Source organism: Pituophis catenifer, unplaced genomic scaffold (assembly GCF_029215685.1).
Source record: "Pituophis catenifer annectens isolate HBS135680 unplaced genomic scaffold, rPitCat1.0.hap2 SCAF_1, whole genome shotgun sequence".
NCBI lineage: Eukaryota > Metazoa > Chordata > Lepidosauria > Squamata > Colubridae > Pituophis > Pituophis catenifer.
In genome coordinates this window covers 218,175,397-218,200,166 of record NW_027256881.1, presented here as the reverse complement: position 1 = coordinate 218,200,166, position 24,770 = coordinate 218,175,397, and the positions used below count along the sequence as shown (strand labels likewise).

The 24,770-nt window shown below is 42.4% G+C and overlaps 1 protein-coding gene across 1 annotated transcript in view; it reads right to left on the bottom strand.

The window, feature by feature from the left end:
• The window catches only part of NCKAP5 (NCK associated protein 5), a 674,947-nt gene that overhangs the window by 370,421 nt on the left and 279,756 nt on the right, over positions 1-24,770 (bottom strand). Inside the window, exon 4 of the mRNA XM_070957028.1 lies at positions 2,952-3,015. Coding sequence (XP_070813129.1) covers positions 2,952-3,015 — 64 coding nt within the window. The remainder of the gene's footprint in view (positions 1-2,951; positions 3,016-24,770) is intronic.

Genomic DNA, 24,770 nt, shown 5'->3' with positions numbered 1-24,770 from the left:
CACCAAGCAAGATATAACTACTATTGCCTGGAAACTAAGAAATAGAAGCATTAGCATCACTGGCCCTAGACTTGCTGAGGACAGGACATATCAATGCTTGAACTATGAAAGAAACTGGTTATAATTAAAAACCCAGCTGCTAAAGCTGTTTCTATTACAGCAAACTGAAATAGGGCAAAAGGAGGGTGATGTCTCAGTCATGTATGAAGACATGTAACTGAGACACTCAGAAGCTGTGTCTGGACCTGTCTCTAGATCTGTTATAGCTTCTCAGATGTATCTCAAAGATGCACAAGTTCTCTTCCATTACAATAAACATGGGATCCAAACTTATACCTCAGAAAAAACTTAGGCTTTATTGTGGGATAAATAAATGCAAAATGATACATAATAAAGTACAGGCAGTCTTCGTCTTGCAACCCCAATTGAGACCGTGAGAACCAGTTGCAAGTCACTTTTTTCAGTGCTGTTGTAACTCTGAACAGTTGCTAAATACATGGTTGTAAATCAAGGAGTACCTGTAATTCTACTAGTGCTAATTTTGCTCAAAATATTATATTCAAGGGAGAAATTAATTTTGAATTAAACTTAAGCTTCGTCATTTATACTATATGGTGATTAATATTCAGCTTTATGGCTAGGCATCACTTTAAGGGTCCCTGAAATGCCGAAATCATATTTATGATTATGATACTGGAAACAAAGAAGCAGCATGTTCCATTCAATTTTTATTAGATCTTTCCCCCCACTTCTTTCGTGATAATTTTTTCCACAATCAATTTTATCCTCAGCTGAATAGAATAGTATAGAACAAATGCCAAATGACATAGATACTGTAAGTGAAATATGAAATTTCAAAATACATCAGAGGGACAGACAATAAGTATTTAGAAAAATAATGTTAGCCAATAAAAAAAGTATTACATTCATCTATCAGGAAAAAGGGATGCTTCAGAAGTTGTGTTTATCCCCTATTATCTTGGTGTTTAGAAGGTCTGTAAACTGCATCTGTTTCACCAGGCTTTTAACTGTTACATGGTTTGGGTTTTGCTTTTTTCTTAATCCCTTTCCTTTTTTTTTTTTTTTTTTTTTGTTATTGTTAGAAGCCAGATCCTCACAGAGCAAAAAAGGCTAGGTATATGCAGTTATGCACATACATATATAAAATAAGTTCTGGTCTCATTAAATTTCAAATTAGAACAAATCAACTCTAGAATTTTGGCCATGTTTGTATTCAGTGTTGTGTCACATAAATGATACTATAGACCAGGGATAGCTAACCTTTTTGTCGTGTGCCAAAAGCGGGGGGAGCGCGGAGGACTCGCGCGCACGCGTGCCCACATCCATAATTCAATGGGCCCCGGTGCCCCACTCCCTCACGCATGCACACACGATCCCCCTGCACCCCGTTTTGGGCCTAGCAGGCCTCCCTGAAGCCTCTGGAGGCTGGAAATGACCCATTTCCAGACTTCCGTTGGGACTGGTAGGCCCGTTTTTCACCCTTCCCAGGCTTCAGAAGCTTTCCTGGAGCCTAGGGAGGGTGAAAATGGCCTCCCTCACACCCGTGGAGGCCCTTGGGAGGCCAAAAACGCCCTCCCAGAGCCTCCGCACGAGCTCTGTACTTATCTGGCATCCAAAATGGGCTGCAGGGAGACTCCTGGGAGGGGAGGGATGGCGTGGGCGGGGCCAGCCGAAAATCAGCTGGGGGGCTGAGCTAGGGCAACGGCTTGCGTGCCCGCAGATATGGCTCCGCGTGCACCTGTGGCAGGCGTGCCATAGGTTCACCATCACGGCTATAGACCCAGCAAATCCTCTGGGTTATCTCTTTTACAACATAGCTCAAAGAAGGGTATGATCAGGACCAGTGGTGAAATCCAATTTTTTTTACTACCGGTTCTGTGGGCGTGGCTTGGTGGGCGTTGTGTGGCTTCATGGGAAGGGGAAGGATACTGCAAAATCTCCATTCCCATCCCACTCTGGGGCCAGCCAGAGGTGGTATTTGCCGGTTCTCCGAACTACTCAAAATTTCCGCTACCGGTTCTCCAGAACCTGTCAGAACCTGCTGGATTTCACCCCTGATCAGGACCCAGTTTCTTGTATAATAAACTTCTAGTTTATTATAACTACACATCAGGCAATTCAGTTTAAAATAAATGCTTATACATTGTTAATTGGACTGCAAAACCTAACTTGGTTTGTTTTAATGAATGTACTCTGGCTTATATGTAATGGCAAGGCACAAATCACAGTAACTGAATCCTCCTTCTGACCATGTAAAAAGACAGAAAGGAAAGCATGAAAGATTTGAGCCTCACAGAAGTTCTTCCAGATGGTGCTAAATCCTGATTTACCATTATACTGAATCAAGCTTTTATCTTCATATGATCCTTCAGCTCAGCGCAAGGAGACCTCATTCACAAAGTGAGGGCATAAAACAAAAGTGCAAGTAAGGTTCATGAAAAATTTAAATCTTGTTAAATCAATACTGTGATTACCAATGCTAATTTTGCACTAGCTTTCTAATGCTGTACTGTACATGAATCTCACAACAACAAAAAATCTGAATGGATTTAAGACTAAGGATTAGCATAATCAATCTTTCAAGCATTTTCATGGCTTTCTTTGTCAATTGCCAGTAATAGGTGATTAATTACTAATCAAGTGTACCTAATTCCAATCTCTAATTGCCTATTTATGTACTTAATTACTATGATTTTTCACTTGGTCATCAGAAGGAAAATCAGTATTTTTACTGATAACATTTTTCCAGGATTCTTACCTTGCCCACAAAAAAAAACAAACAGAAAGAGATACCTTAATAAACTTTTGACTGCATTTGGTGTAAAATGATGCATTTGTGTTTTGGTTCTACTCTCAATCAAAGCCCGCATGCTTGAAGGTTTAATTGCAATACAACTGGAAATACAAATTGGAGGATTGCCAAAACTTACCATTGTTCCGTCACTCTTACTGCGGGCAACTTCTTGCTGTAGCCGAGCCACAGACAACTTTTCCCTATGGAAAGAAGGGAAGGATAAATAGCTGCTCGTTTTGCACTCATAATTAAGGATAATATTTATATATCACTGTGGAATTTATGATTTGTCAGTCATATACCTCAGCACAATTTGTTTCCTCGCCATATTTTCGATAATTCTAATATTACCAGAATTCTTTGTTTAAGGGACTGAATGATAGTTAAGCCAGGCCTCCACAACACACGCAGCATTATACAACTTGCTGACCTTTTTTTAAAAAAAGTAATAAATTTACTGTTGCCACTCCCCCAAAAAATGCAACAGCAAGCATCTCCAAGACTTATTACTATTGCCAACTTCAGTGCTACTTCCCTCTTCTAGCCTCAAAATAGCTCATAGCATGTTAGATATTTCTTTGTAGCCTGTGAGGACTTTTAATTCATCAGTGTAGTCCTTTCCCACTACAAGTTAAGCAGGCCAGGTCCCAGCACTACTTATGCAAAATGACACAACCAATTTGGATTGTGTCTAGAGTTTAAAGAAACAGGTTTTTCTTTATATAGATTGCATTCTACAGTGAGACCACACATTTCTTCTTTTAACTTGTGTCGCAAGATTCAAAGTGAGCTTTAGCTTGTTAAAAAGAAAACAGTTCTAATAAAATTGATTTCTCACAATTGAAAATATAAATTAAATTAAACTAAATTAAGCAGTGATTCCTAGCAAATTCCATAATTTGATTAAATGACTCTTTCAAGAAATCATTAATAAATCATGAATCACAGCGTATGACAAATACTTTTTATATGAGAAGCACTCACAAATTTTATGGATATGGTAAGCAACAGGTGGACTGATATGTGGGAATGCCTTGGGAGAAGAGAACATTCACAGTCTACACAAATTTTTTTACTACCAGTTCTGTGGGCATGGCTTGGTGGGCGTGGTGAGGCTTGGTGGGCGTGGCTTGGTGGGCATGGCAGGGGAAGGATACTGCAAAATCTCCATTCCCACCCCACTCCAGGGGAAGGATACTACAAAATTTCCATTCCCACCCCACTCCAGGGGAAGGATACTGCAAAATCTCCATTCCCTCCCCACTCCTGGGGGTAGGATATTACAAAATCTCCATTCCCACCCCACTCTGGGGCCAGCCAGATGTGGTATGTGCTGGTTCTCTGAACTATTCAAAATTTCCGCTGCCGGTTCTCCAAACTGCTCAAAATTTCCGCTACCGGTTATTCAGAACCTGTTAGAACCTGCTGGATTTCACCCCTGATCCCTAGTTTCTTGGAGAGTAAAGATGAGAGAGGGGGAGAGATGTACTTTCAAATTTGCAAGATTTTGTTAATGTAACCTTACAATAAAGACAGAGTTAACACTTCTGGTTGTGCTTCTTGGCTGGACTATCTCACAAGACTGACAGCAGGAGAGTACATTAACATTATCCTTCATTAAGTGTATGTTCTCTGGCACTTATATCATGCATTATCCTTGACCATATACGTATACAGTAATACAGCAATTGCTCAGATGAACTACGCTAGTATTCTTGGACTTCCTCAGCTATCTGTGTAAACAGAACCATGCAAAGCAGCATAGTCCTTGATACCCTTTTGGCACCTTAAAATAAAAGAAAAAATAAGCATGAAAATGTCCAATATTTGTTACTCTGATGGGTGATTAATGTTATATTCCACACATCAGCCTATATAATTCCTATCTGTAAGGCAAGATTAAAACCCTCCACCTTTAAGATAGACATTTGTCAAGTTCTTTCAAATCATACTTTGCCCTGAAATTCAACAGCTCAGAATCAAAGCGCAGATTCTGTTTCTTCCAAACCAGGGAAGCCCCTCTTGAAGCATCTTTTCTTGAGCTCTGAATATTCTGCTCTCAGCACCGCTAATAGGAATCTCCATTTTTTAGAAATGGATTCAGACAACACATGTCCTAATGACTCCCTAATCAGCATGTTCCCTGCCAACTAGTCCCTCTGAGAAAAGCTGGCTTAAGTACAAGTGCAAAGACGATGACATCAAGGATCTTTTCAGAATCAATCTGACAGGAGGAGCAGCAGGCAGAAAGCCTGTAGAGCAGGAAGAAAAAAGCCTTCTGTAGGGAGATTTATGAGGATCAACAGGGTACCTTTTGATTGATCATCACTATGTGTGGAAAGTTAGTCTTTAGTTAGCCTCATTCTCATCATAGGCTGGAACCCAAGTTAATAAATTTGCTTCTTACATATTTATTGCACATTTTCTTTAGGTCTACAATGGCTGCAAGTCTTTTTTTGTTTTAGGAATCCTAGTAAGATTTCATTCTACTTCTTTTTATAAAGCAATATAAAGTCCTTCTTATAATCTTAAGATTTTTTCAATGGATCTTTTCCAATTATTATTATTTTAATTTCAGAATTATTTTATGAGATAATCTTCTGTTAGCCTTACCATTACATGTAATAAATGTAATAATAAATATTGTGGAAACAGCTTTTTTTCATTTGCCAGGAGAATTTTTATATTTTTTAGTGACTTTATTTTACTTTATTGTATAAACTATTTGGTAGCAGATTTCATTTTAAAGGGGAAAAAAATTATTCAAAGGTTTTTGAAGTATTTTGAGAAAATCTCTAATCAATACATTTATTCCTTTTGCTTGCTAACTGCTTATTTCTAAGACATACAGCACTGAAACTTATCAATATAAACATACTAAAGATATTTCTTTCTATGCCCAATTCCAACTTTTAAAAATTTCTAGCTAGGAAAAAAATGAATGTTTTTTAGAAATTGTTTATAAATAAAATGTATGCTTTTCATCTTGAGTATTGACTTAGCCTTGTTAAATGAATCTGCTTATAACTAAGTTTTTTAAAAAAGAACTTGTTTGTTCTCTCATATGTAATAATTATTTTTGCATAGATTTCTGAAACAATGCTTTCCTTTTTATAAATACATGTCATTCTGTGCGATAACAGACAGTTAAGCACTATTTTAATTAAAAATCTCATCATTTAAAATATATAATAAAATATATTTTATTATATATTATGTAATAATATGTAATATGTAAATTTAATGTACCACAATAATTAGGAAACCTGCAAGAAGTTCTTTAAGATCTGGAGCCATGAAAAGCAAAAATGCATGAGATGCGTGAGAGAAGGTACATAAGTCGAACTGACTTGCTGACGCTCCATCCTGTCAAAGAATGCCACGTTTTATCATGAAGTAAAACTCATTCATTCATTCATTCATTCATTCATTCATTCATTCATTCATTCATTCATCAAATTTATATAGTCGCCCATCTCACAGTAAAGTGACTAAGCAGCTTACAATAAAATCAATTATAAAATAAAAATGTTAAAACAGCTACAATTAAAAGGCATAAACAATATTATTAACAACATGGTAGAGAAAACTGTTATTAAAAACAAGGCAGCCATTTCATCAAATCACTATTGCCTTGAGATTCCCTGGTCTGCTCACACAACCATGTTTTAAGGAACTCCTGGAAAAACGTCAAGGATACGGCCTGTTCCACAGGAACAATGAGATAGGGTGGGTGCCATGACAGAAAAGGCTTGTCTCCTGCGTCCCGTCAGATGAAACCCATTCACACATACCTCTGTTGGACAGATGGAGACAGTCCTTCAGATACTGCAGTCCCCTACCATGAAGGCCTTTAAAGCGGTGGTGGAATTCAAATTTTTTTACTATCGGTTCGGTGGGCGTGGCTTGGTGAGCGTGGCAGGGAAAGGATACTGCAAAATCTCCATTCCCACCCCACTCCAGGGGAAGGGTACTGCAAAATCCCCATTCCCTCCCCACTCCTGGGGGAAGGATATTGCAAAATCTCCATTCCCACCCCACTCTGGGGCCAGCCAGAGGTGGTACTTGCCAGTTCTCCAAACTACTCAAAATTTCCACTACTGGTTCTCCAGAACCTGTCAGAACCTGCTGAAAAGCACCCCCGCTTTAAAGGTCAAAAACAGCACCTTGAATTGGACCTGGAAGCAGACTGGCAACCAATGAAGCTTGTGGAGCAAAGGTGTTAACATGTGCCAGTTTAATGTTACTTGGAGTAATCACAGTATACTGATATATAAAATCTATACTTTAAGAACCAATTTCTTTAAAAATGTTTCTGTATAATTTGATAGTTTAATTTCTTGATAAACATAGAAAAAAATACAGGAGAGGGACATCTGGCCTTCCACAATAGGCTTTAGCTAGCCCTGTAGACACACATCTATCAATTAATTACTTTATACCCAATTTCTTTTTCTTTGAATATACTGCAGAATATATTCACATAAAAAGTCTCCTACTTTACAAAAAAAAAATCATGCAATGCCGTTCACAGTGTGATTATACTTACACCCAAAAGCAAGTGATACATTTGTCTCTCAACATTTTCCTGTCAGCTACATCTAGTATGAAGTCTTGCACATGCATAAATAGCTATATATGTTCACTGAGGCTGCTGCTATTTTATCAGTTATTCTAACAAGTAGGCTATATTCATAGCTTACCAAACTACCTGTTAGAAAGGCACCAGACCTTGTGTGGGACTGCACAAAACACCCTTTTGAAACAGAATACTAAGCACTGAAGCTCTGAACACACAGAACTTTTTATGATTTTTGGAAAAGAAATTGAACTCTCGAAACAAATCTAAATACAACAAAAGAAATATAGATAGTCCATGAGTTATGACCACAACTGAGCCCAGAATTTATGTTGCTAAGTGAGAAATTTGTTACATGAGCTTTGCCCCTTTTTACGACTTTTCTTGCCATATTTGTTAAGTGAATCACTGCAGTTGTTAAATTAGTGTCCCAGATGGTTAAGCGAATCTGACTTTGCTTGTAAGAAAGTCACAAAAGATGGTCATAAGACCCCGGGACACTGCAGCCATCATAAATATGAATCAGTTGTCAAGCATTCGAATGTAAATCATGTGACCATGGGGATGCTGCAATAGTCATAAGTATGAAAAATGGTCATAAATCACTTTTTTCAGTGCCAAACAGTCACTAAACAAACTTTCGTAAGTCAAAGACTACCTGTACAGATAGTATTTAGTAACTGTTCAAAGTTACAATGGCACTGAAAAAAAGTGCCTTACAACCAGAGATGGTATTCGACAGGATCGAGCGAACTGGTAGCAGCAATTTGAATTGGTTTGCTGAACCGGTAAATACCACCTCTGGTTGGCCCTGCCCATGCCACCCCCCGCATGCCCCACCCATCCCAGCCCTATATATGTTGCCTTTGTAGTGGAAAAAATTGAATCCCACCACTGCTTACAACTGATCCTCACACTTAAAACAAACACAGGATCCCCACGGTTCTGTGATCAAAATTCAGTTGCTTGGCAACCGACCTGTGTTTACAACAGTTTTGCAGCATCCTGGGGTCATGTAATCACTATTTGTGACCTTTCTAATCAGCTTGCAACATACAAGGTCAATGAGGCAAGCCAAATTTGCTTCATAACTGCATGAATCACTTCACAACTGCAATGATTTGCTTAACAACCATGGCAAAAAAAGTTCATAAAAATCAGATGTGGCTCACTTAACCACAAAACAAAATCACTTAACAAAATCAGGTGTGATGCACTTAACAATTTAGCAATGGAAATTCTTGCTTAGCAAAGCGAATTCTGTTCCCAATGGTGGTTATAAGTTGAGGACTATCTGTACTATCCCTTCCGAACACTATGAGATATGAATCACTAATAGATTAAGGTCATTCCAATAACCAAGTTTTAAAAATTAAGAAAAAGGAAAATGGTGAAACAATTATGCATTTAAAAACAACAGCAAGAGGCGATGATGGAAAAATCTGTGAATCCAATGAATGGATGTGGTGTGTCTGACCTTCATGTGCAAAAATATTATCTTTAACAACAGAGGATTTTCTATATATTTTTTAAAAGTTTATATACTGGCTTTTATAGAACCTTTGAATGGTGAAGTGCTATTTACAACATCAAGCCAGCTCCTGAATTCAAATTAAAGCATCTGTAAGGAGATAGCTGTCCAGCCTATCTGTGAACATAGCCAATAAAGGAGGAAGCAATATAACTCAGGGTAATTTGTTCCACTGTCAAAATGTTCTTACTGTTAAGTAATTTTTTCCTAACATTGAACCAAAAACAATTTTTTAATAAATTAATTATTCCACGCTCTCTGTTTTAGAACAATATAAAAACAGAACTATGTGACATCTTTTCAGGTAATTGAAAAGTATGATCATATTCCCTTTCATTCTTCTCAACACTGAACTTTTCAGATTATTTTCATTTCTTTTCATAGCATTTACTATCGAAATATCGGTTAAACCTAGTTTGCCTGACTCGCCACATTGTCCAGGTTGGACAGATAATATTCCAGGTGGACTGACCAAAAGAGAATAAAATGGAATTGCTTCACATGATTCCACTATCTTTTTATTGGTGCAACCTGAAATTGCATTTGTCCTTTTTCCAGCCATCTCAAATTGCCATGTCACATTCAACTCACAAGCAACTGCTGTTCAGAGATGACAAATAATTCCTCCAAGCCATATATTCCCCATTCTATAATTGTACATTTGATTTTGTTTCCTAAGTACACTTTTTCTATGAAATTTGTTTATCTCTCCAATCTATTAAACCACCTTGAATGATATTCCTTTTTTACACGTACAATGCATTACACAATCCAGTGCCTTTTTCTAATGTAGTAATTTCGTTGGTTTATTTGTATGTTCGTTCATTCATTCATTCATTCATTCATTCACTCTCACTCACTCACTCACTCACTCATTCATTCATCAATCCATCAATTTATTCATTTTTTAAATAATTATATAGCTGCCGATCTTGTAAAACATAACTTTGTGCACAAAACACAGTCCTAGATCAGGGGTGGGCAATTATGGCTCAGGAATTCTGGGAGTTGAAATCCACAGGTTGTAAAGGGGCCACATTTGCTCACCCCTGCTTAGATTGAATTTTGTGGCAGATACTTGATACCTTCCTCCACTGTGCTAGTAAACCATCAATGTTTCTGAAGGCCTTTGGCCATGATCCAATCGACTATAGTGCTCTCCCATCCATATTTACTAATCAGAATTTAATAGGGTTTTGTCAAATGCTTTATTTACAGCTTTCCTACAACCTATTGTTGTGGCCTGTCGGCCACTGGCTCCTCCAGCTGCCGAATCAGATGAGGAGACAGAGTGGGAGTCAAGGCCAGCATCAAGGCAATCGGAGAGCTCCAAGGGGGAAGAGGGAATAGAGCTGTCAAAAATAGAGACAGAGATGGAGCCTGGGCCATCCATCAGCCCTCAGATGGAGAGGCAATAGCCCCCATTAAATGAATCTGGCTTCTCCATTGACTTTGCTTGTCAGAGGTCATAAAAGATTATCACATGACACTACCCCAAAGACACCACAACCGTCATAAATACATGCCAGTTGCCAAGCAGCCAAATTTTGACCATGTGATCATGGGGATCCTGCAATGGTCATAAGTGTGAAAAATTGTCTCTTTTTTCAGTGTTGCTGTAACTTTGCATGGTCACTAAATGAATGTTTGTAAGTCGACAACTACTTGTACCCAGAAAAGTGCACTGGTGTGCCCATTCAAAATAAATTCACAGAATTGTTGCCCTGTGACAGCAATAGTGCGGAAAAGAAAAAAAAATGTCAATGGCTGAAAATCATAAGCTCAAAAACTGAAAAGAAAAAAAGAAATGTATCATTTTGAAATTCCTAAGAAAAATCAGAAAATGAGACAAACCGCAGAAGGTGCCAGAATATGACTTTGTCTAAGGCACCAAAATGTCTAGACCTGGCAAGATGTGTTTTTGACAAATCAATCCTGGTTTCTAGTAATCATTATGCAATTTTACAGACTGATTTCTTTATGACCTATTCTGGAATCCTTCCAGATAAAGATATGAGTCTGTTTTGTAACTTCCTAGATCCTCCTTTTCCTCTTTTGGTAGATAAGCGATAAGCTTTGCCCTCTTCCGTTAGTTGGTATTTCAATGCCAACACATTGATGTTTGTGTAAGATCATAAGCAATTTCATTCAGCAGCCTAAAATGTAGTGTTTCCCATCTTGGAGATTTAGACATATTCTTTTGTATGATTAAATGGCACAAAGTGTAATTTTCATACTTTTCCACAAACTAGTTTCAAGCTGGCCTTTCTTATCACTTCTTCTAACCTGAAAATAATGAGAACAAATGCCAAACTATGAGCCATTAGTACTCCCTCTAGTTTACAAAACGGGATTAAACTGTCCCGTCCTTTTTAAGGCCACAGCTCCTGGAGAAACAAACTAGAGCCAATATTAATACTTTTAAGATGCAATATAACTCTTTTCTTTTGATTCTGTCAGTTTTAAGTATTGTTGATTCATATGCATTGATTTTAGAAAGAATAGCACTAATTTCTTTATTCTAAAAAGGGAGGGAGGGAGGGAGGAAGCTATAGATGTGGATATATTTTAATCATGTCATAAACAATAGTCTCAAAAAGGCTATTATACAGAATTACCAACTTTTTCAAACGTATCAACATAGTGTATTTAATTGCCAGAAGAAAAAATAACAACCAGCATGAATTCTGTTTAACACTACTTATCTACTACAAAGTAAGAAACTAATATAATGCAAGTAATTGATATTTACTTAAGCAAAGAGATCTGCCTTTTCTTTGCTGAGAAAGTGAGCTGCACAAGGTTACAATTACTGTTTATAGCTCAGTTCTTCTTGATTAGAGTCAAATGAGAAATACAACCCTGAATAGACTTTGCAACAAAAATACTGTTAAAGAAAAAGCAGGGTAGGAACCCAGAAAGCTGCTGTGTTCTAAGCCTGATCACAGATTCATCTAGCTCAATTATGGGACATTGGCTATGTTCAACAGAATACTAAAATAAAATGTAATTTGCCAGCATTGTATGATCTCAGTCATTGCATTCTATAAACACTGGCTAAGCAAGCTGTGCAAATCCAGCTGATTTCGATTTATTCTATAAATGATGGTTAACAAGCCATGGCTAAGTACAATGTGAAATACAGCCACTGATTAGCAAAGAGTCTGCAGAATTTCAGGAAAAGCTTTCTGCTCTTCCAAAATTTTTAGACAGTGAATCTAGAAATCTTATGCAATTAAGCACATATTATACACTATATTTTAATCATTTTCAAACGTTAGAATGAAATGGAGTCCGTCAGCCTGCTTTGTAAACCTGGCAATTATTGTGCTAAGGTTAATGGATATAATGAACCCTCCGAAGGCTTCTAATCCAGCGTAGCACTAGCACAAGAGAGGAAATTCATCCAGTCAAATGATTAGGGATGGAGGAAGTAGTCAATTTTATTCACATATTAATTGGAACTTCCTAATTTGCACTTATTGAAGAAATGCACTAAAAGAATGCAGTTATAGCTTGATATTTGTTTCATTTCAAATGTTGTAATTCAGTTCACTAATAAAAGCAATTTATAAATATCTACATTAATGATGATAATGTAAAAAAGCATATTGCATTAGATGTGTTCCAATGTTTTTGCATTCCTAATTGCAATGATGCCAAAGACAAAAGTACATACCATGACATCATGAGGCAACCATTCAGATAAGCTTCTTGACACCATACACAAGTTCATAATGGCTGGATTTTACTGTATAAAGCAAATTTTATAACTTGCAACTAGAGTATTTTGCTACTTGAAAACAACTGTATAGTATGAAAAAAAGAGGAGTCCCTGCAAATTTTATTCAGTTTATCATTGCTGACTATAGGGAGTAGTGTTCATCTCCGTTTTAAGGCCATTGAGCCAGTGCTTCTGTGGTCATGTGGGCAGCATGATATCATAAAGGTCTGTTACCTTCCCACTGAAGTGGTACCTATTTATCTACTCACATTTGCATGCTTTTGAATTGCTAGGTTGTCAGGAGCTGGGGCAAGGATGGGAGCTCACCCCATCATGTGGCACTCGGGTCTCAAACCTCGGTTGCCAACTTTCCAGCCGACAAGCCCAGCATCTTAACTGTATGAAAAGGATGTACAGAATTGCATGTGTTAGGAAAAATGTGTGAAGAAAGATGCATGAATTTTCATCCTTAGAGCTGCAGTGGCGCAGTGGTTAGAATGCAATACTGCAGGCTACTTCTGCTGATTGCCGGCTGCCTGCAATTTGGCAGTTCAAATCTCACTAGGCTCAAGGTTGACTCAGCCTTCCATCCTTCCGAGGTCGGTAAAATAAAAACCCAGAATGTTGGGGGCAATATGCTGACTCTGTAAAACCATTTAGAGAGGGCTTTTGCTATTCTGAATCAACACTGTATGTTCCATGCTAAAAAAATATTTTTTAAAAAATATTATACTTTAAAGCCTGGTTTATTTGGGATCATAAAATTAGAGCTCCCTAATTTCTCAGTTGGAGGTATTGAGCTACAAATTCTGGGAATTGCAATCACAGGGCATCTCAACAGTAAAAGGATAAGAAGGGCAATTTAACTTTTTAAACTAAAAGAACAGCAACTGGATATTACAAGGGTCTGTAATATTCTGAAAGAACACTTAATTTAAAAGGAAAAAGGACCACATTCAGAGATTTATTTAATTCAAAGGTTGGTTTATATTTTAATACGTTGACCTATTTTCATTCCTTCATATTATTTGAAGTAATGGTATATCTTATCATTAAATTACTTTTTCTTGGCAAGGGCATCTTTTGAGATTTTCAGTGTATAAATTAAAATTCTGGATTAGAAGTGGATTAAATTTTTCACATTTTCAGGCTTATAATTAAGCATTTATTTAACAATGACCACTGGCTGGAACAAACCATTTCTAAATTCAGCTTCCTTAAAGACTTAACCTGAAAGCATTATTTCACTCCACTGAAATCCTGGCAAATATTAGGATCCTTATTTGTTCAGGAAACAGTTTCTGTAATACAGTTGGTACTGCAAGATACATATGGAAAATAAAACCAGGTTGGGGTTTTTTTCCCATGAAAGGCTTGATCATCTTAGCTGAAAAATAGTCAGTAATTCTTCCACAGCACTCTTGAAATAGGTTGATTCATCACCATTACTATGCTTTTATTTTATATTAGCTGGATACCCATGCCTCCCTACAAAACTATGTGATGGGGCTTGATAAATTGACAGAGTTTGAAAATTATTGAGTAGTTACGATCGGTCTCTCCTCTCCCCTTCTCTTCCTCAGGCTGGCCCCACAGAAGCCTCTCCTGTCCTCTCCTCTCCCCTTCTCCCCCTCAGGCTGTCTCCATAGATCCTCTCCTCTCCCCTTCTCTCCCTCAGGCTGGCCCCACAGCCTCTTCTGTCCTGTCCTTTCCTCTCACTTTCTCTCCCTCAGGCTGGCCCCGCAAAAGCCTCTCCTCTCCCTCAGGCTGGCTCCATAGATCCTCTCCTCTCCCCTTCTCTCCCTCAGGCTGGCCCCACAGAAACCTCTCCTGTCCTCTCCTCTCTCCCTCAGGCTGGCCCCATAGACCCTCTCCTGTCCTCTCCTCTCCCCTTCTCTCCCTCAGGCTGGCCCTATAGATCCTCTCCTCTCCCCTTCTCTCCCTCAGGCTTTCTAGCCCCTTCTCTAGGTGAGGCTTGCTCCACAGAAGCCTGTCCTATGCTATCCCATTCTCTCCAGAGTTATTTTCAAGTTGGGTGGAGGAGTAGAACGTCTAACTTAATGATGACTAACCTTTTTGCCATCGTGTGCCAAAAGCGGGGGGAGCGCGGGGGGGTCGTATGCACATGTGCCCACACCCATAATTCAATGCGCCCCGTGCATGCGTGCATGACCCCCCCCATGCTCCCCCCGCTTTTGGCACATGATGGCACGATGGGCCTGGTAGGCCTGTTTTTCACCCACCCCAGGTTCCAGAGGCTTTCTAGGAGCCTGGGGAAGGCAAAAACGCCTCCCCTCCCCCTGGAGGCCTTCTGGAAGAAGGGAAACAGCCTGTTTCCTAACTTCTGGTGGGAGTGGAAGTCCCGTTTTTTGCTCTCCCCAGGCTCCAGAGGCTTTCTAGGAGCCTGGGGAGGGTGAAAATGGCCTTCCCCACCCCCACGGATGCCTCCAGAGGCCTCCAGCATGCGTGCTAGAGCTGAGCTAGGGCAACGCTCAAGTGCCCACAGATATGGCTCTGTGGGCCACCTATGGCACACATGCCATAGGTTCGCCATCATGGGTCTAACTAATTAGCATCAGAGTGTGTTATAATATAGGAAATACTAATGCTCTGATGGTCATTTCAAAAAATCCTTTCTTAGTGAGCACCTAGAAGCCAAGAGGAACATACCTGGCAAATTTCAAGTTTGTAGACTTTACGGTTCTGGAGATTTCATGATTAATGCATGAAATAATGATTTTCGTTTTTATATATATAGATTTTTATTATTATTTATCATTGTTGTTTTTCTACTTTTTAAGCTAGCTGGGGACTTTGGTGTTTAGGATGTTGTAGGTGATGCTTCTCCCCCTCTTAAGTGTTTAATAATTTTATTTTACTGTAAAAAAATTTACCATGGGCAATTTATTGCATTTTATTTTGTAAGCTATTGGCATTCAAAATTATTCAATGGCATACAAACTTAATAAGCATTATCTTTGAAATAATGAATTTAAATGTCTCTCTGCTTGGAAATCATTCAAAGCTTGCTTTAAAATATAGATTTACAGAATAACAGAGTAGGAAGTTCTTCTTATCCTACCCTATATACCATTGGACAAATAGTTTCCAATCTCTTCTTAAAAACCTCCAATGATGGAGGATATAGGAAGCTTTTTATAATTTTAAAAGGAGTTTAATACAAGATACATTTTTTTTATTTCATACATTTTGAGTTCTTAAGAGAATGTTTAATACAAGACAGCTGTAATTGCTGCACTGTTGCAAATTTAATTCAGGAATTAGAAGATTAACTCATAGGACTTGGGCTTCTCCTATTATTGTCCCTATTTTGGAGTAAATATATTGTATAAAACCAGTAACATGATTTTAAGCTCTTAGTGAATGTCAAAGATGCATATGCTTTTCTTGGAAATGTAGTGTTTTTATGCAAAGGTGATGGTCAAAATAATTATTATTCAATACTGAAAAAATAAAATTGAAAAACAAAAGATAAAAATTGCACCAGCTGAAAGAAAAATGGCATTATAACAATAGTCAAGGAAACATACATTGAGTTCGGTACAAAAATTATGAAGAACATTAGATCTTTCAATAAATATTGTGTTTTATTAAAAAAGAAAAAGCTAAAATGTGGGTTGATATAATAAAACTATTATAGGTCCACATAGGCATTTATCTGATGAATTGAATCGCACTGATGGACAGCACTAAACAGGTTTTTTTAGTGCCTTTCAGTATCATGGAATCATTTTGAGTAAACTGACTATTATAGGACTAGCAGGCATTATTTGACAATAATACAATTCCACTTTGGACAGGCAATTTAAAAAAGCAGTACAACAGGACTTCTTTTCTGTACCATGTCAGCAACCCCTATGACTTCATAGTTCTACTAGTTCTCCATTCTATTTAACATATTCATTAAGTCAATGGGAGATGTTGTAAAAAAGATGGGGATTTGGTATAATCAAGTCTAATTATAAAAAGGGCGTTGTCTTACCTGAACGCCCGTTCTGGGGACCGATGTGACAGCGGTCAGGAGAGGGTTAACTACCCTGATCTGGCAAAGATCGAGTCAGGAAGTTAAGCTCCTCCTCCTGCTGCTCCCTCCAACTTTCGGACGAGGAATGTGAAGAGATGTCCTGACGACGCACTAGCCATCTGAAAGACAAACAAACAAACAACAGGAGTGCTCCTAGCCGAGACGGACCGGCGGAAGAAAAAAGGGGGCGGGGCTGACCGCTGTCACATCGGTCCCCAGAACGGGCGTTCAGGTAAGACAACGCCCTTTCTAGGGAAGCGATTGTGACAGCGGTCAGGAGAGGGACGTGCCAAAGCCCGTGACCTAATGGGAGGGACCCGCCCGGGACGTGGAGGCCTGGTCCGCACAGACCTGTTGAAGAACCCGGCGACCAAAAGCTGCCTCCGCCGACGCAAAACTATCTATTCGGTAATGGCGGATGAAGGGCGTGGGGGACGCCCACGTTGCGGCCCGGCATATCTCGAGGAGAGGGGCCTGGGTGGCCCACGCTGCCGAGGTAGCCGCACTGCGTGTGGAATGAGCAGTGATGCGGCGAGGAGTAGGAAGAGACAGTGCCTCATAGGAAGAGGCAATAGTGGCGCGAAGCCAACGACCCACTGTGTGAGAGGAAACCTTTAGACCCAAGGTGGAAGGCTGAAAGGAGACAAAAAGGGCCTCCGACCTACGGAAAGAGGACGTTCGGTGAATATAAATGCGTAGGGCCCGTCGAACGTCCAGAGAATGCCAAACCCGTTCCCGTGGGTGGGACGGGTGCGGGCAAAAATCCGGGAGAACGAGTTCCTGGGATCGATGGAACAGGGAATTAACCTTAGGGAGAAACGTGGGGTCTAAACGAAGGACCACCCTGTCGGAGTGAAAGGTGCAAAGGTCAGCTCTCGTGGAGAGGGCTGCTAGTTCCGAAATCCGCCTAGCGGAAGTAATGGCAACCAAGAAGGACACCTTATAGGACAGGAACCGCAGGCCTACGGTACGAAGAGGTTCAAAGGGTGGCCGTGTGAGGGCATCTAGCACCTTTGGGAGATCCCAGGTGGGGTAACGACGTACGGGCGGAGGACGGGAGTTGGAAGCACCTCTAAGGAACAGCTTTATTAGAGGGCTATGGGCCAGGGAGTGACGGGAACCCAAACAGAGAATAGAGGATAAAGCGGCTACTTGCCTGCGTAAGGTGTTGGGGGAGAGCCCCGCGTCCAACCCTCGTTGAAGAAAAACGAGTACCTGTTCCGTAGAAGCCAGTTTCGGATCCAGCCCTTTTGAGTCACACCACCCCGCGAAGGATCGCCATGTAGCGCCGTAGATGCGTATTGTGGCCGGGCGACGAGCCCCCAGGATGGTGTCGACCACGTCGGTGGGAAGATGAAATTCCGTCAGGAGCTGGCGCTCAACCGCCAGGCGGTTAGCTGGAGCCAGGCAGCGTCCGGGTGGAGGAGTGCGCCCTGCCGGAGGATGACGTCGGCGAGAGGTAGACGCCAGGGAGGATGGACCGACAGAGCCTGGAGGTCGGCAAACCACGGCCGACGTGGCCAATAGGGAGCGACGAGGATCAGGTCCGCCTGCTCCTCCAGGAGTTTCCGAACGACCCTGGACAGGAGGGGAAGGGGAGGAAAGGCATAGAGGAGGCCCTTGGGCCACCTGCTCAGGAGAGCGTCCGTGGATTCCGCCATAGGGTCCGGAAACCTGGAGAAGAAGCGATCCGTCTGCCGGTTGTTCTTCGTCGCAAACAAGTCTACCACGGGAACCCCGAACCGTTGCGTGATCCTCCGGAACAGGGCCGGGTCGAGCTGCCATTCGCCGTGGTCCACCATCGACCGGCTCAGCCAATCTGCCTGGGTGTTGCTCAGGCCCGAAATGTGGGAGGCCCGGAGGGACCTCAGGTTGGCCTCCGCCCAGGCTCCCAGTCGTTCCGCCTCCTCCATCAGGGGGCGAGACCGTGTTCCCCCCAGGCGGTTGACATGGGCCTTGGCGGCCACGTTGTCCGTCCGGACAATGACATGCTTGTCCCTTACCACCTCCCTGAACACCCGGAGGGCCAGGTGGATGGCTCGGAGCTCTAGCCAGTTTATGTTGTGGCCTTTGTCCTCTGGAGACCAAAGCCCTTGGGCTAGGCGGGAGTGGATGTGGGCCCCCCAGCCAGAGAGGCTGGCATCTGTAGTTAGAATGACTGGGTCGGGTTCCCTGAACTCCCTCCCCTTGGATAGGGCCCCGGAAGACCACCAGTGGAGGGACTGAATGACAGAAGAGTTAAGGTGAACAATCATGTTGGAGGCCGAATTCCGGGACTTCTGATACGGGAGAAGAAACCACTGCAGGGCCCTGCAGTGGAGACGGGCCCACGGCACGATGCCAATGCATGAAACCATCTTTCCCAGGAGTTGGGAGAGGATTGCCAGGGAAACCGGGGTTCCCTGAGCAACAGAGCTGACCAGAGACCGCAGGCTGGACAGCCGCTCCTCGGAAAGGTAGACCCTACACTCGACCGTATCAATGATAGCCCCGAGGTGTTGGATGCGGGTCGTAGGTACCAGGTGGCTCTTGGTCCGATTGATGGAGAAACCGTGAGCCTCCAGGACCTGGAGGGTGGTGTCCAGATCCTGACGTGCCCGCGCCTCCGAACTCGAAAGTATGAGAAGATCGTCTAGGTAACATTGGATCCGAATTGGTCGAGTTCGAAGGTGCGCCGCAAGTGCGGCCATTAATTTGGTAAAGACCCGGGGGGCTGATGAGAGGCCGAATGGGAGGGCACGGTACTGGTAATGACGGCCCGCATGACAAAACCGGAGAAATTTGACATACGCCGGATGAATGGGAACATGTAGATAGGCCTCCGTCAGGTCAACTGACGTGAGGAAGTCCCTAACCCTAATGCCTTCCAGGATGGAAGAGAGGGACTGCATCTTGAACCGCCGGTAGGGGACCCAGCGGTTCAAGGACTTAAGGTCCAGAATGGCTCTCCAGCCCCCCGAGGATTTCTGAACGACGAACAGGCGGGAGTAAAAACCCTGTCCGTGCTGCTCCTGTGGCACCGGCTCGATGGCCCGGATATCAAGGAGGTGTTTGACGGCCGAGGCCAGAAGGAGCCGTTTCCACCGATCCTGGGAAAGGGGGCATCGGAGAAACCTGTCGGGGGGAGTGGAGAGAAATTCTAGGGAGAGGCCCCACCTAACCGTCTCCCGGACCCAAGCGTCCGAAGATGAAACCTCCCATTGGCTGGCAAAGAGAGCCAGGCGGCCCCCAATGGGAGGGTTGGACGTGCAGTTAACGGGACCTGCGGAAGGGCCGCCCGCGGCCCCCGCGGGGCTGGCGTCTGGAGAATCCCCTCTGATATTGGAATCCCTGACGGTCAGGGGGCCGTGATCGTGGAGGGAATGCCCTGGGAGACCGCCCCCCTGGTGAGGGACTGTCAAAGGGGCGAAAGGAACGCCGGTACTCGGATCTTCTAGAGACACTGGGAAGGATACGTTTCTTGTCCCTTGTTTCTATCAAGAGAGGTTCCAATGGGGCCCCAAAGAGGGAAGGGCCCTCAAAAGGGGACGAGGCGAGGCGCCATTTTGATCTGGCATCTGCTTGCCAATTGCGGAGCCAGAAAAGGCGCCGGGCAGTAACAGAGGCACCAATTGCTTTCGCCGTAAAGCGAGACGCATTGAGCGTCGCGTCCGCAGAGAACTCCAAAGCGGCCAAGATCTTGTTGAGATCTTGATGGGTCCTGGTATCCGACACTGGGAGCCTCTCCTGCAGTTGTCGGATCCATAGAATAGATGCCCTACTAAAGAAGGATGAAGCCATGGCAGATTTAGCTGCCCAGGCCGAGGCCAGATGTGATTTCACCAGAGACTGCTCAAGCCGTTTATCCTCTGGACGGAGGTTGTCCTCAGGGGGACCCGTAACATTAGCCTGGGCCGTAAGGGCCGCTACTGGAGGATCAACTGTGGGAATCTGCAGAAGTGATGACAGTTCCGGGGCCAGATTATAGAAGCGCCGGTCAAGCTGATTGGGATTAGGCCCCGATGAAGGAGCCGACCATTGCTTCTTTAATACGTCTTTAAATAGTCTGGGCCCTGGTATCTCTTCAGTCTCAATTTCTGGAACCTCAAAGAGGGGCAAAGGAGTCCCTGAATCGCCCCCTGAAGGGGAAGGGGCAGGAGGATTCCCCAGGCGGGTGGTCAGTTTGGCTTTGTGCAATAATGACCTGAAAAGCTGTGGCTTAAACAGTCCAATGAAGGACGGCTGATCAGGTGCTAAGTCCTCATCCTCGGACAGATCCCTGTCCCTACCATCATCCGCAGTGACGGATGGGTGCACCGAAGGAGCCCCAGACTGGGTATAGGCCCCCGCTGAAGGATGGGCCTCCTCTAAGAGGGAACCCTCTAAGTCAGCCCGAGAGCAGTCAGAACCTGCCACCCAGGAGGAGGTTCGGCGCTGAAGTTCGGCTTGTACCCCTTTTTGTATTGCAGCTTGAAAGAAATTAAGGAATTCTGGAGTTAAATTTAAGCCAGCAGGAAAATTACTTTCCACGGGATTAGGTGCATCCCTGGGGGTGGAAGAGGCCGCTGCCTGTCCCTGGGTTGGAGGCGATTCCGACCGGGGTCCAAAAAGGGCCTCACAAACGTCCTCTTGTAGAGGAGTGGGAGAGTGGTCCCCATCAGGAGATAGGGGCTGCAAGGCCTGAGATTGCTCCCCAGATGCCTCGGGTGGAGGAGCAGAGGAAAGATGGGAAGCCAGAGGAGGTTGAGGGGGGGCAGACCCAGGGAGAGTCGGAGCGTCTCTAATTGAGGCCTCCCTCATGGCCTTCTGGATAGACCGCTCAATTGCCTGATGAAGGCGTAGTTCCTCTTTGGCCTTGTCAGCTGCCTTTTTATCCTCCTTGGAGGAATGAGTCTTTTTTGCCCTCTTGGAAGGTGCGGCCGAAGAAGGCCCGGCTTCAGGGTCCTCAGAGGCCTGGCGTTTGGATGATTTGGAAGTACGAGACGCCATTTTGGAAGGGAAGGCCTCAATTGGCCACGAGGCAGCAGCAAAATGGCGGCAGGAGGGGCGCTTTAATGGCGGCTAATACAAGCCTCACCAGCTACTGTCCCAGTTAATAGAAGGGGAAAACCTCCCACGTTAAGCCCCAATCCAGTCTGAGCCAGGTACTATACCGCCGTCTTCACTCCAGGAAACAGTCCGATCAGGAGCTGTCAATCACCCTCGCGCCGAGCGCAGACGGGTCTCCCAGGCGGCAAGTTTGAACGTGGGAGTGAGGCTGCAACTGAAGAGGCGGCTGAAACAGCGGCAGAGGGATTACTCAGCCGCGAGGTGCCTTCGGAAGCGGAGAAAGCCCCGCTCGCCGGAATTCAAACCGCCGATAGGTTTTTCAGCCGCCGAGCAGCCAGGGAACTGCAACTCTAGAAGGAGTTCCCCTCGGCGGGTTTGGGCGTGAGCCATACGCGCCGGTAAAGGGAGAGGCACGATAACAGCCTCAATCCCAGAGGACCGCAAGCGGCCCCAGCAGGAAGAGACAAAAAGCCTCTCCTGCTGACTGCACCTCAAATAAATTATTCCTCAAGTAATAAAGACACTCGATCAGGAGAATTGGCTAAGTGCGTCCGATCTGCACAGATCGAGTCAGAAAGCTGGAGGGAGCAGCAGGAGGAGGAGCTTAACTTCCTGACTCGATCTTTGCCAGATCAGGGTAGTTAACCCTCTCCTGACCGCTGTCACAATCGCTTCCCTAGAAAGAACTCTGTCTCACAATGGCATTACTGTACATCCAAATAAGCAATTGTTGGAAATGATCTTGCTGAGTGCTGATTATGACATATTACCCCTTTGCAACTAAAGATCAGGTTATCTGAATGAGAATTTCTTGGTGGTAAGTGACAGATGATATTTTTGGTATTTGCCCCCAAGATATTACACTCCTTGCCAAGGGAAGTCTGGTTAACTCCCTACTTAAAGTTCCATACTGTTAATGTGGATGCACATTTAAGGTGCCAATGGATCACAGCGGTTCATATAGTACACAATCAATGGTATGATGTAATTTCAGATAGGACTATAAACTTGAACACTATCAGTGGTGAAATGTAAAATTTGTTACTATCAGTTCTGTGGGTGTGGCTTGATGGGGGGGTAATGTGACTGGGTAGGCATGGCCAACTTTTTTATTATTATTTTTAAAACCACTTTTTCTACAACCTCTAAAAAATGCTTTTAAAAGCCTCTGACAATCAGGCAACTCAGCTGGGATCGTCAGAGGCTTTTAAAAGCTTTTTTTCTACAACCTCTTCAGACGATTGTGCAGCTCAACTGGTCGGGGGGGGCAGGAATGTTTGCTACCGGTTCTCCGAACCACCTGCCGCCATCGCTACCGGATCGGGCGATCCAGTCCAAACTGGGAGCATTTCACCCCTGTTTCACACCCATCTAAGGAGAGGCTTTCCATGGAATGCAGTTAGCAAATCACTGCATTAGAGCAAATTATGTATGTTTTAAACATATGCATATGCTTAAAACATAATTGTGAATTATGCTTTGGATGCTCACTCACAAACTTACTACAAAAGTGCATTCTCTCTATTTTGTTTATGTATACTAATTTCTCTCCACAACTGGCTTTGGAAAAACACTAGTTATATTTGGAACTGGAATGGCTGTAGTGGGATAGCTGTATACTACACTGATTAGGAAAGGGGATTGTGATACTGTAAACCCAGAAGCAGTGTTTTGTTTTGTTAAACAAAACCAAATGTTAAAGCCAAATGAACATACAAACAATGCATTTTAAAAAGCCCACAACACTGTCAAACCCTCATACATCATGGAAGTGCCAGACAAAAAACTTGGCCTTATATTCCTTGACAAGTCCATCTATCAAAAGCACTGAGAATAACTGTTCACAAGAGATTAACAATAACTTTCTTAATGAAGAGTACATTTACCATACCAAAATGGTGTTCCATCTAAAATAAGTCCCACTCCATATACAAAACATACCAAATCCTATATGGAAATTACAGATATTTAGAAAATATCAGAAAACACAGCAAGGAATTTAGTTGCACTTACAACCTACTTCTAAGATTTCTAAACAATAGAAATCATGGAACAACTGTGGTTTGGATCAAATCAAATACTTTGGACACACACATTCTGTTAATTACTAAAAATATATTCATACCTTCAGAGTACTGTGACACTGAGACTCAACCGAGAGCAATGTAACATATATGGGTTGTCTTCGACTTTCAACCATATTTAGCCCTGAATTACAGCCATAGATTGTGCAGCTATTAAGTTGGTCACCATGTAACTAGACCCAATTTTTGAAATTTTTGTAGCAGTTGTGAAGTAAGTGCTACAGTCATTAAGTGGATGCCATGGTTATTAAGTGAATGCATTGGTTATTAAGCAAATCCAGTTTATCCAACGGGCATTTTTTTCCTGGAAATTGGAAATAAATGCCAGAAACTGGCAAAAAACATTGAAAATCATGGTGAAGTGATCTAAAAATGCTGAAAATGACCCTAAAGATGAGCCAATTGCTAAACACTCAATGCAATCATGTGATGGGAGGGATCACCATCATAACTTGATAAGTAGTTTTTGGGGAGTAACTTTGAATAGTTATTAAGCAACTGAATATCAATTGAGGTCTATCTGGATTACAGTAATCTTCTTCCTGTGTAACTGAACAATGTATAGATTAGTGTTAATTATAGATGAATGTTGACTTAAAATGTCATTAAATTGCTATATGATCACTTGGAACTATATTCACTTCCCACAAAAAAAAGCTAAGGAATTTAATGCCTGGCTTCCTTTTTGAAAATTTCTGAATTGTTTCTTTTAAGCGCACAGTTCTAATTAACTGGTAAGCTGAAAAAAATGTATTGATATATAGGCCTAATCTTCTCAGACTTCTCCAATACAGATCACATGCAACAATAAACAACATAAACGAGAGAATCAAAACATGACATTAAAACACAACCTGCTATTTTAAGATTCATATTGCTCCAGTTATCACTGCGCAGAGTACAAACCAGCTTTTCCAGAATCAAACTGAAAGCTATTATTATCTAATTCAGTGTGAAAATGAAA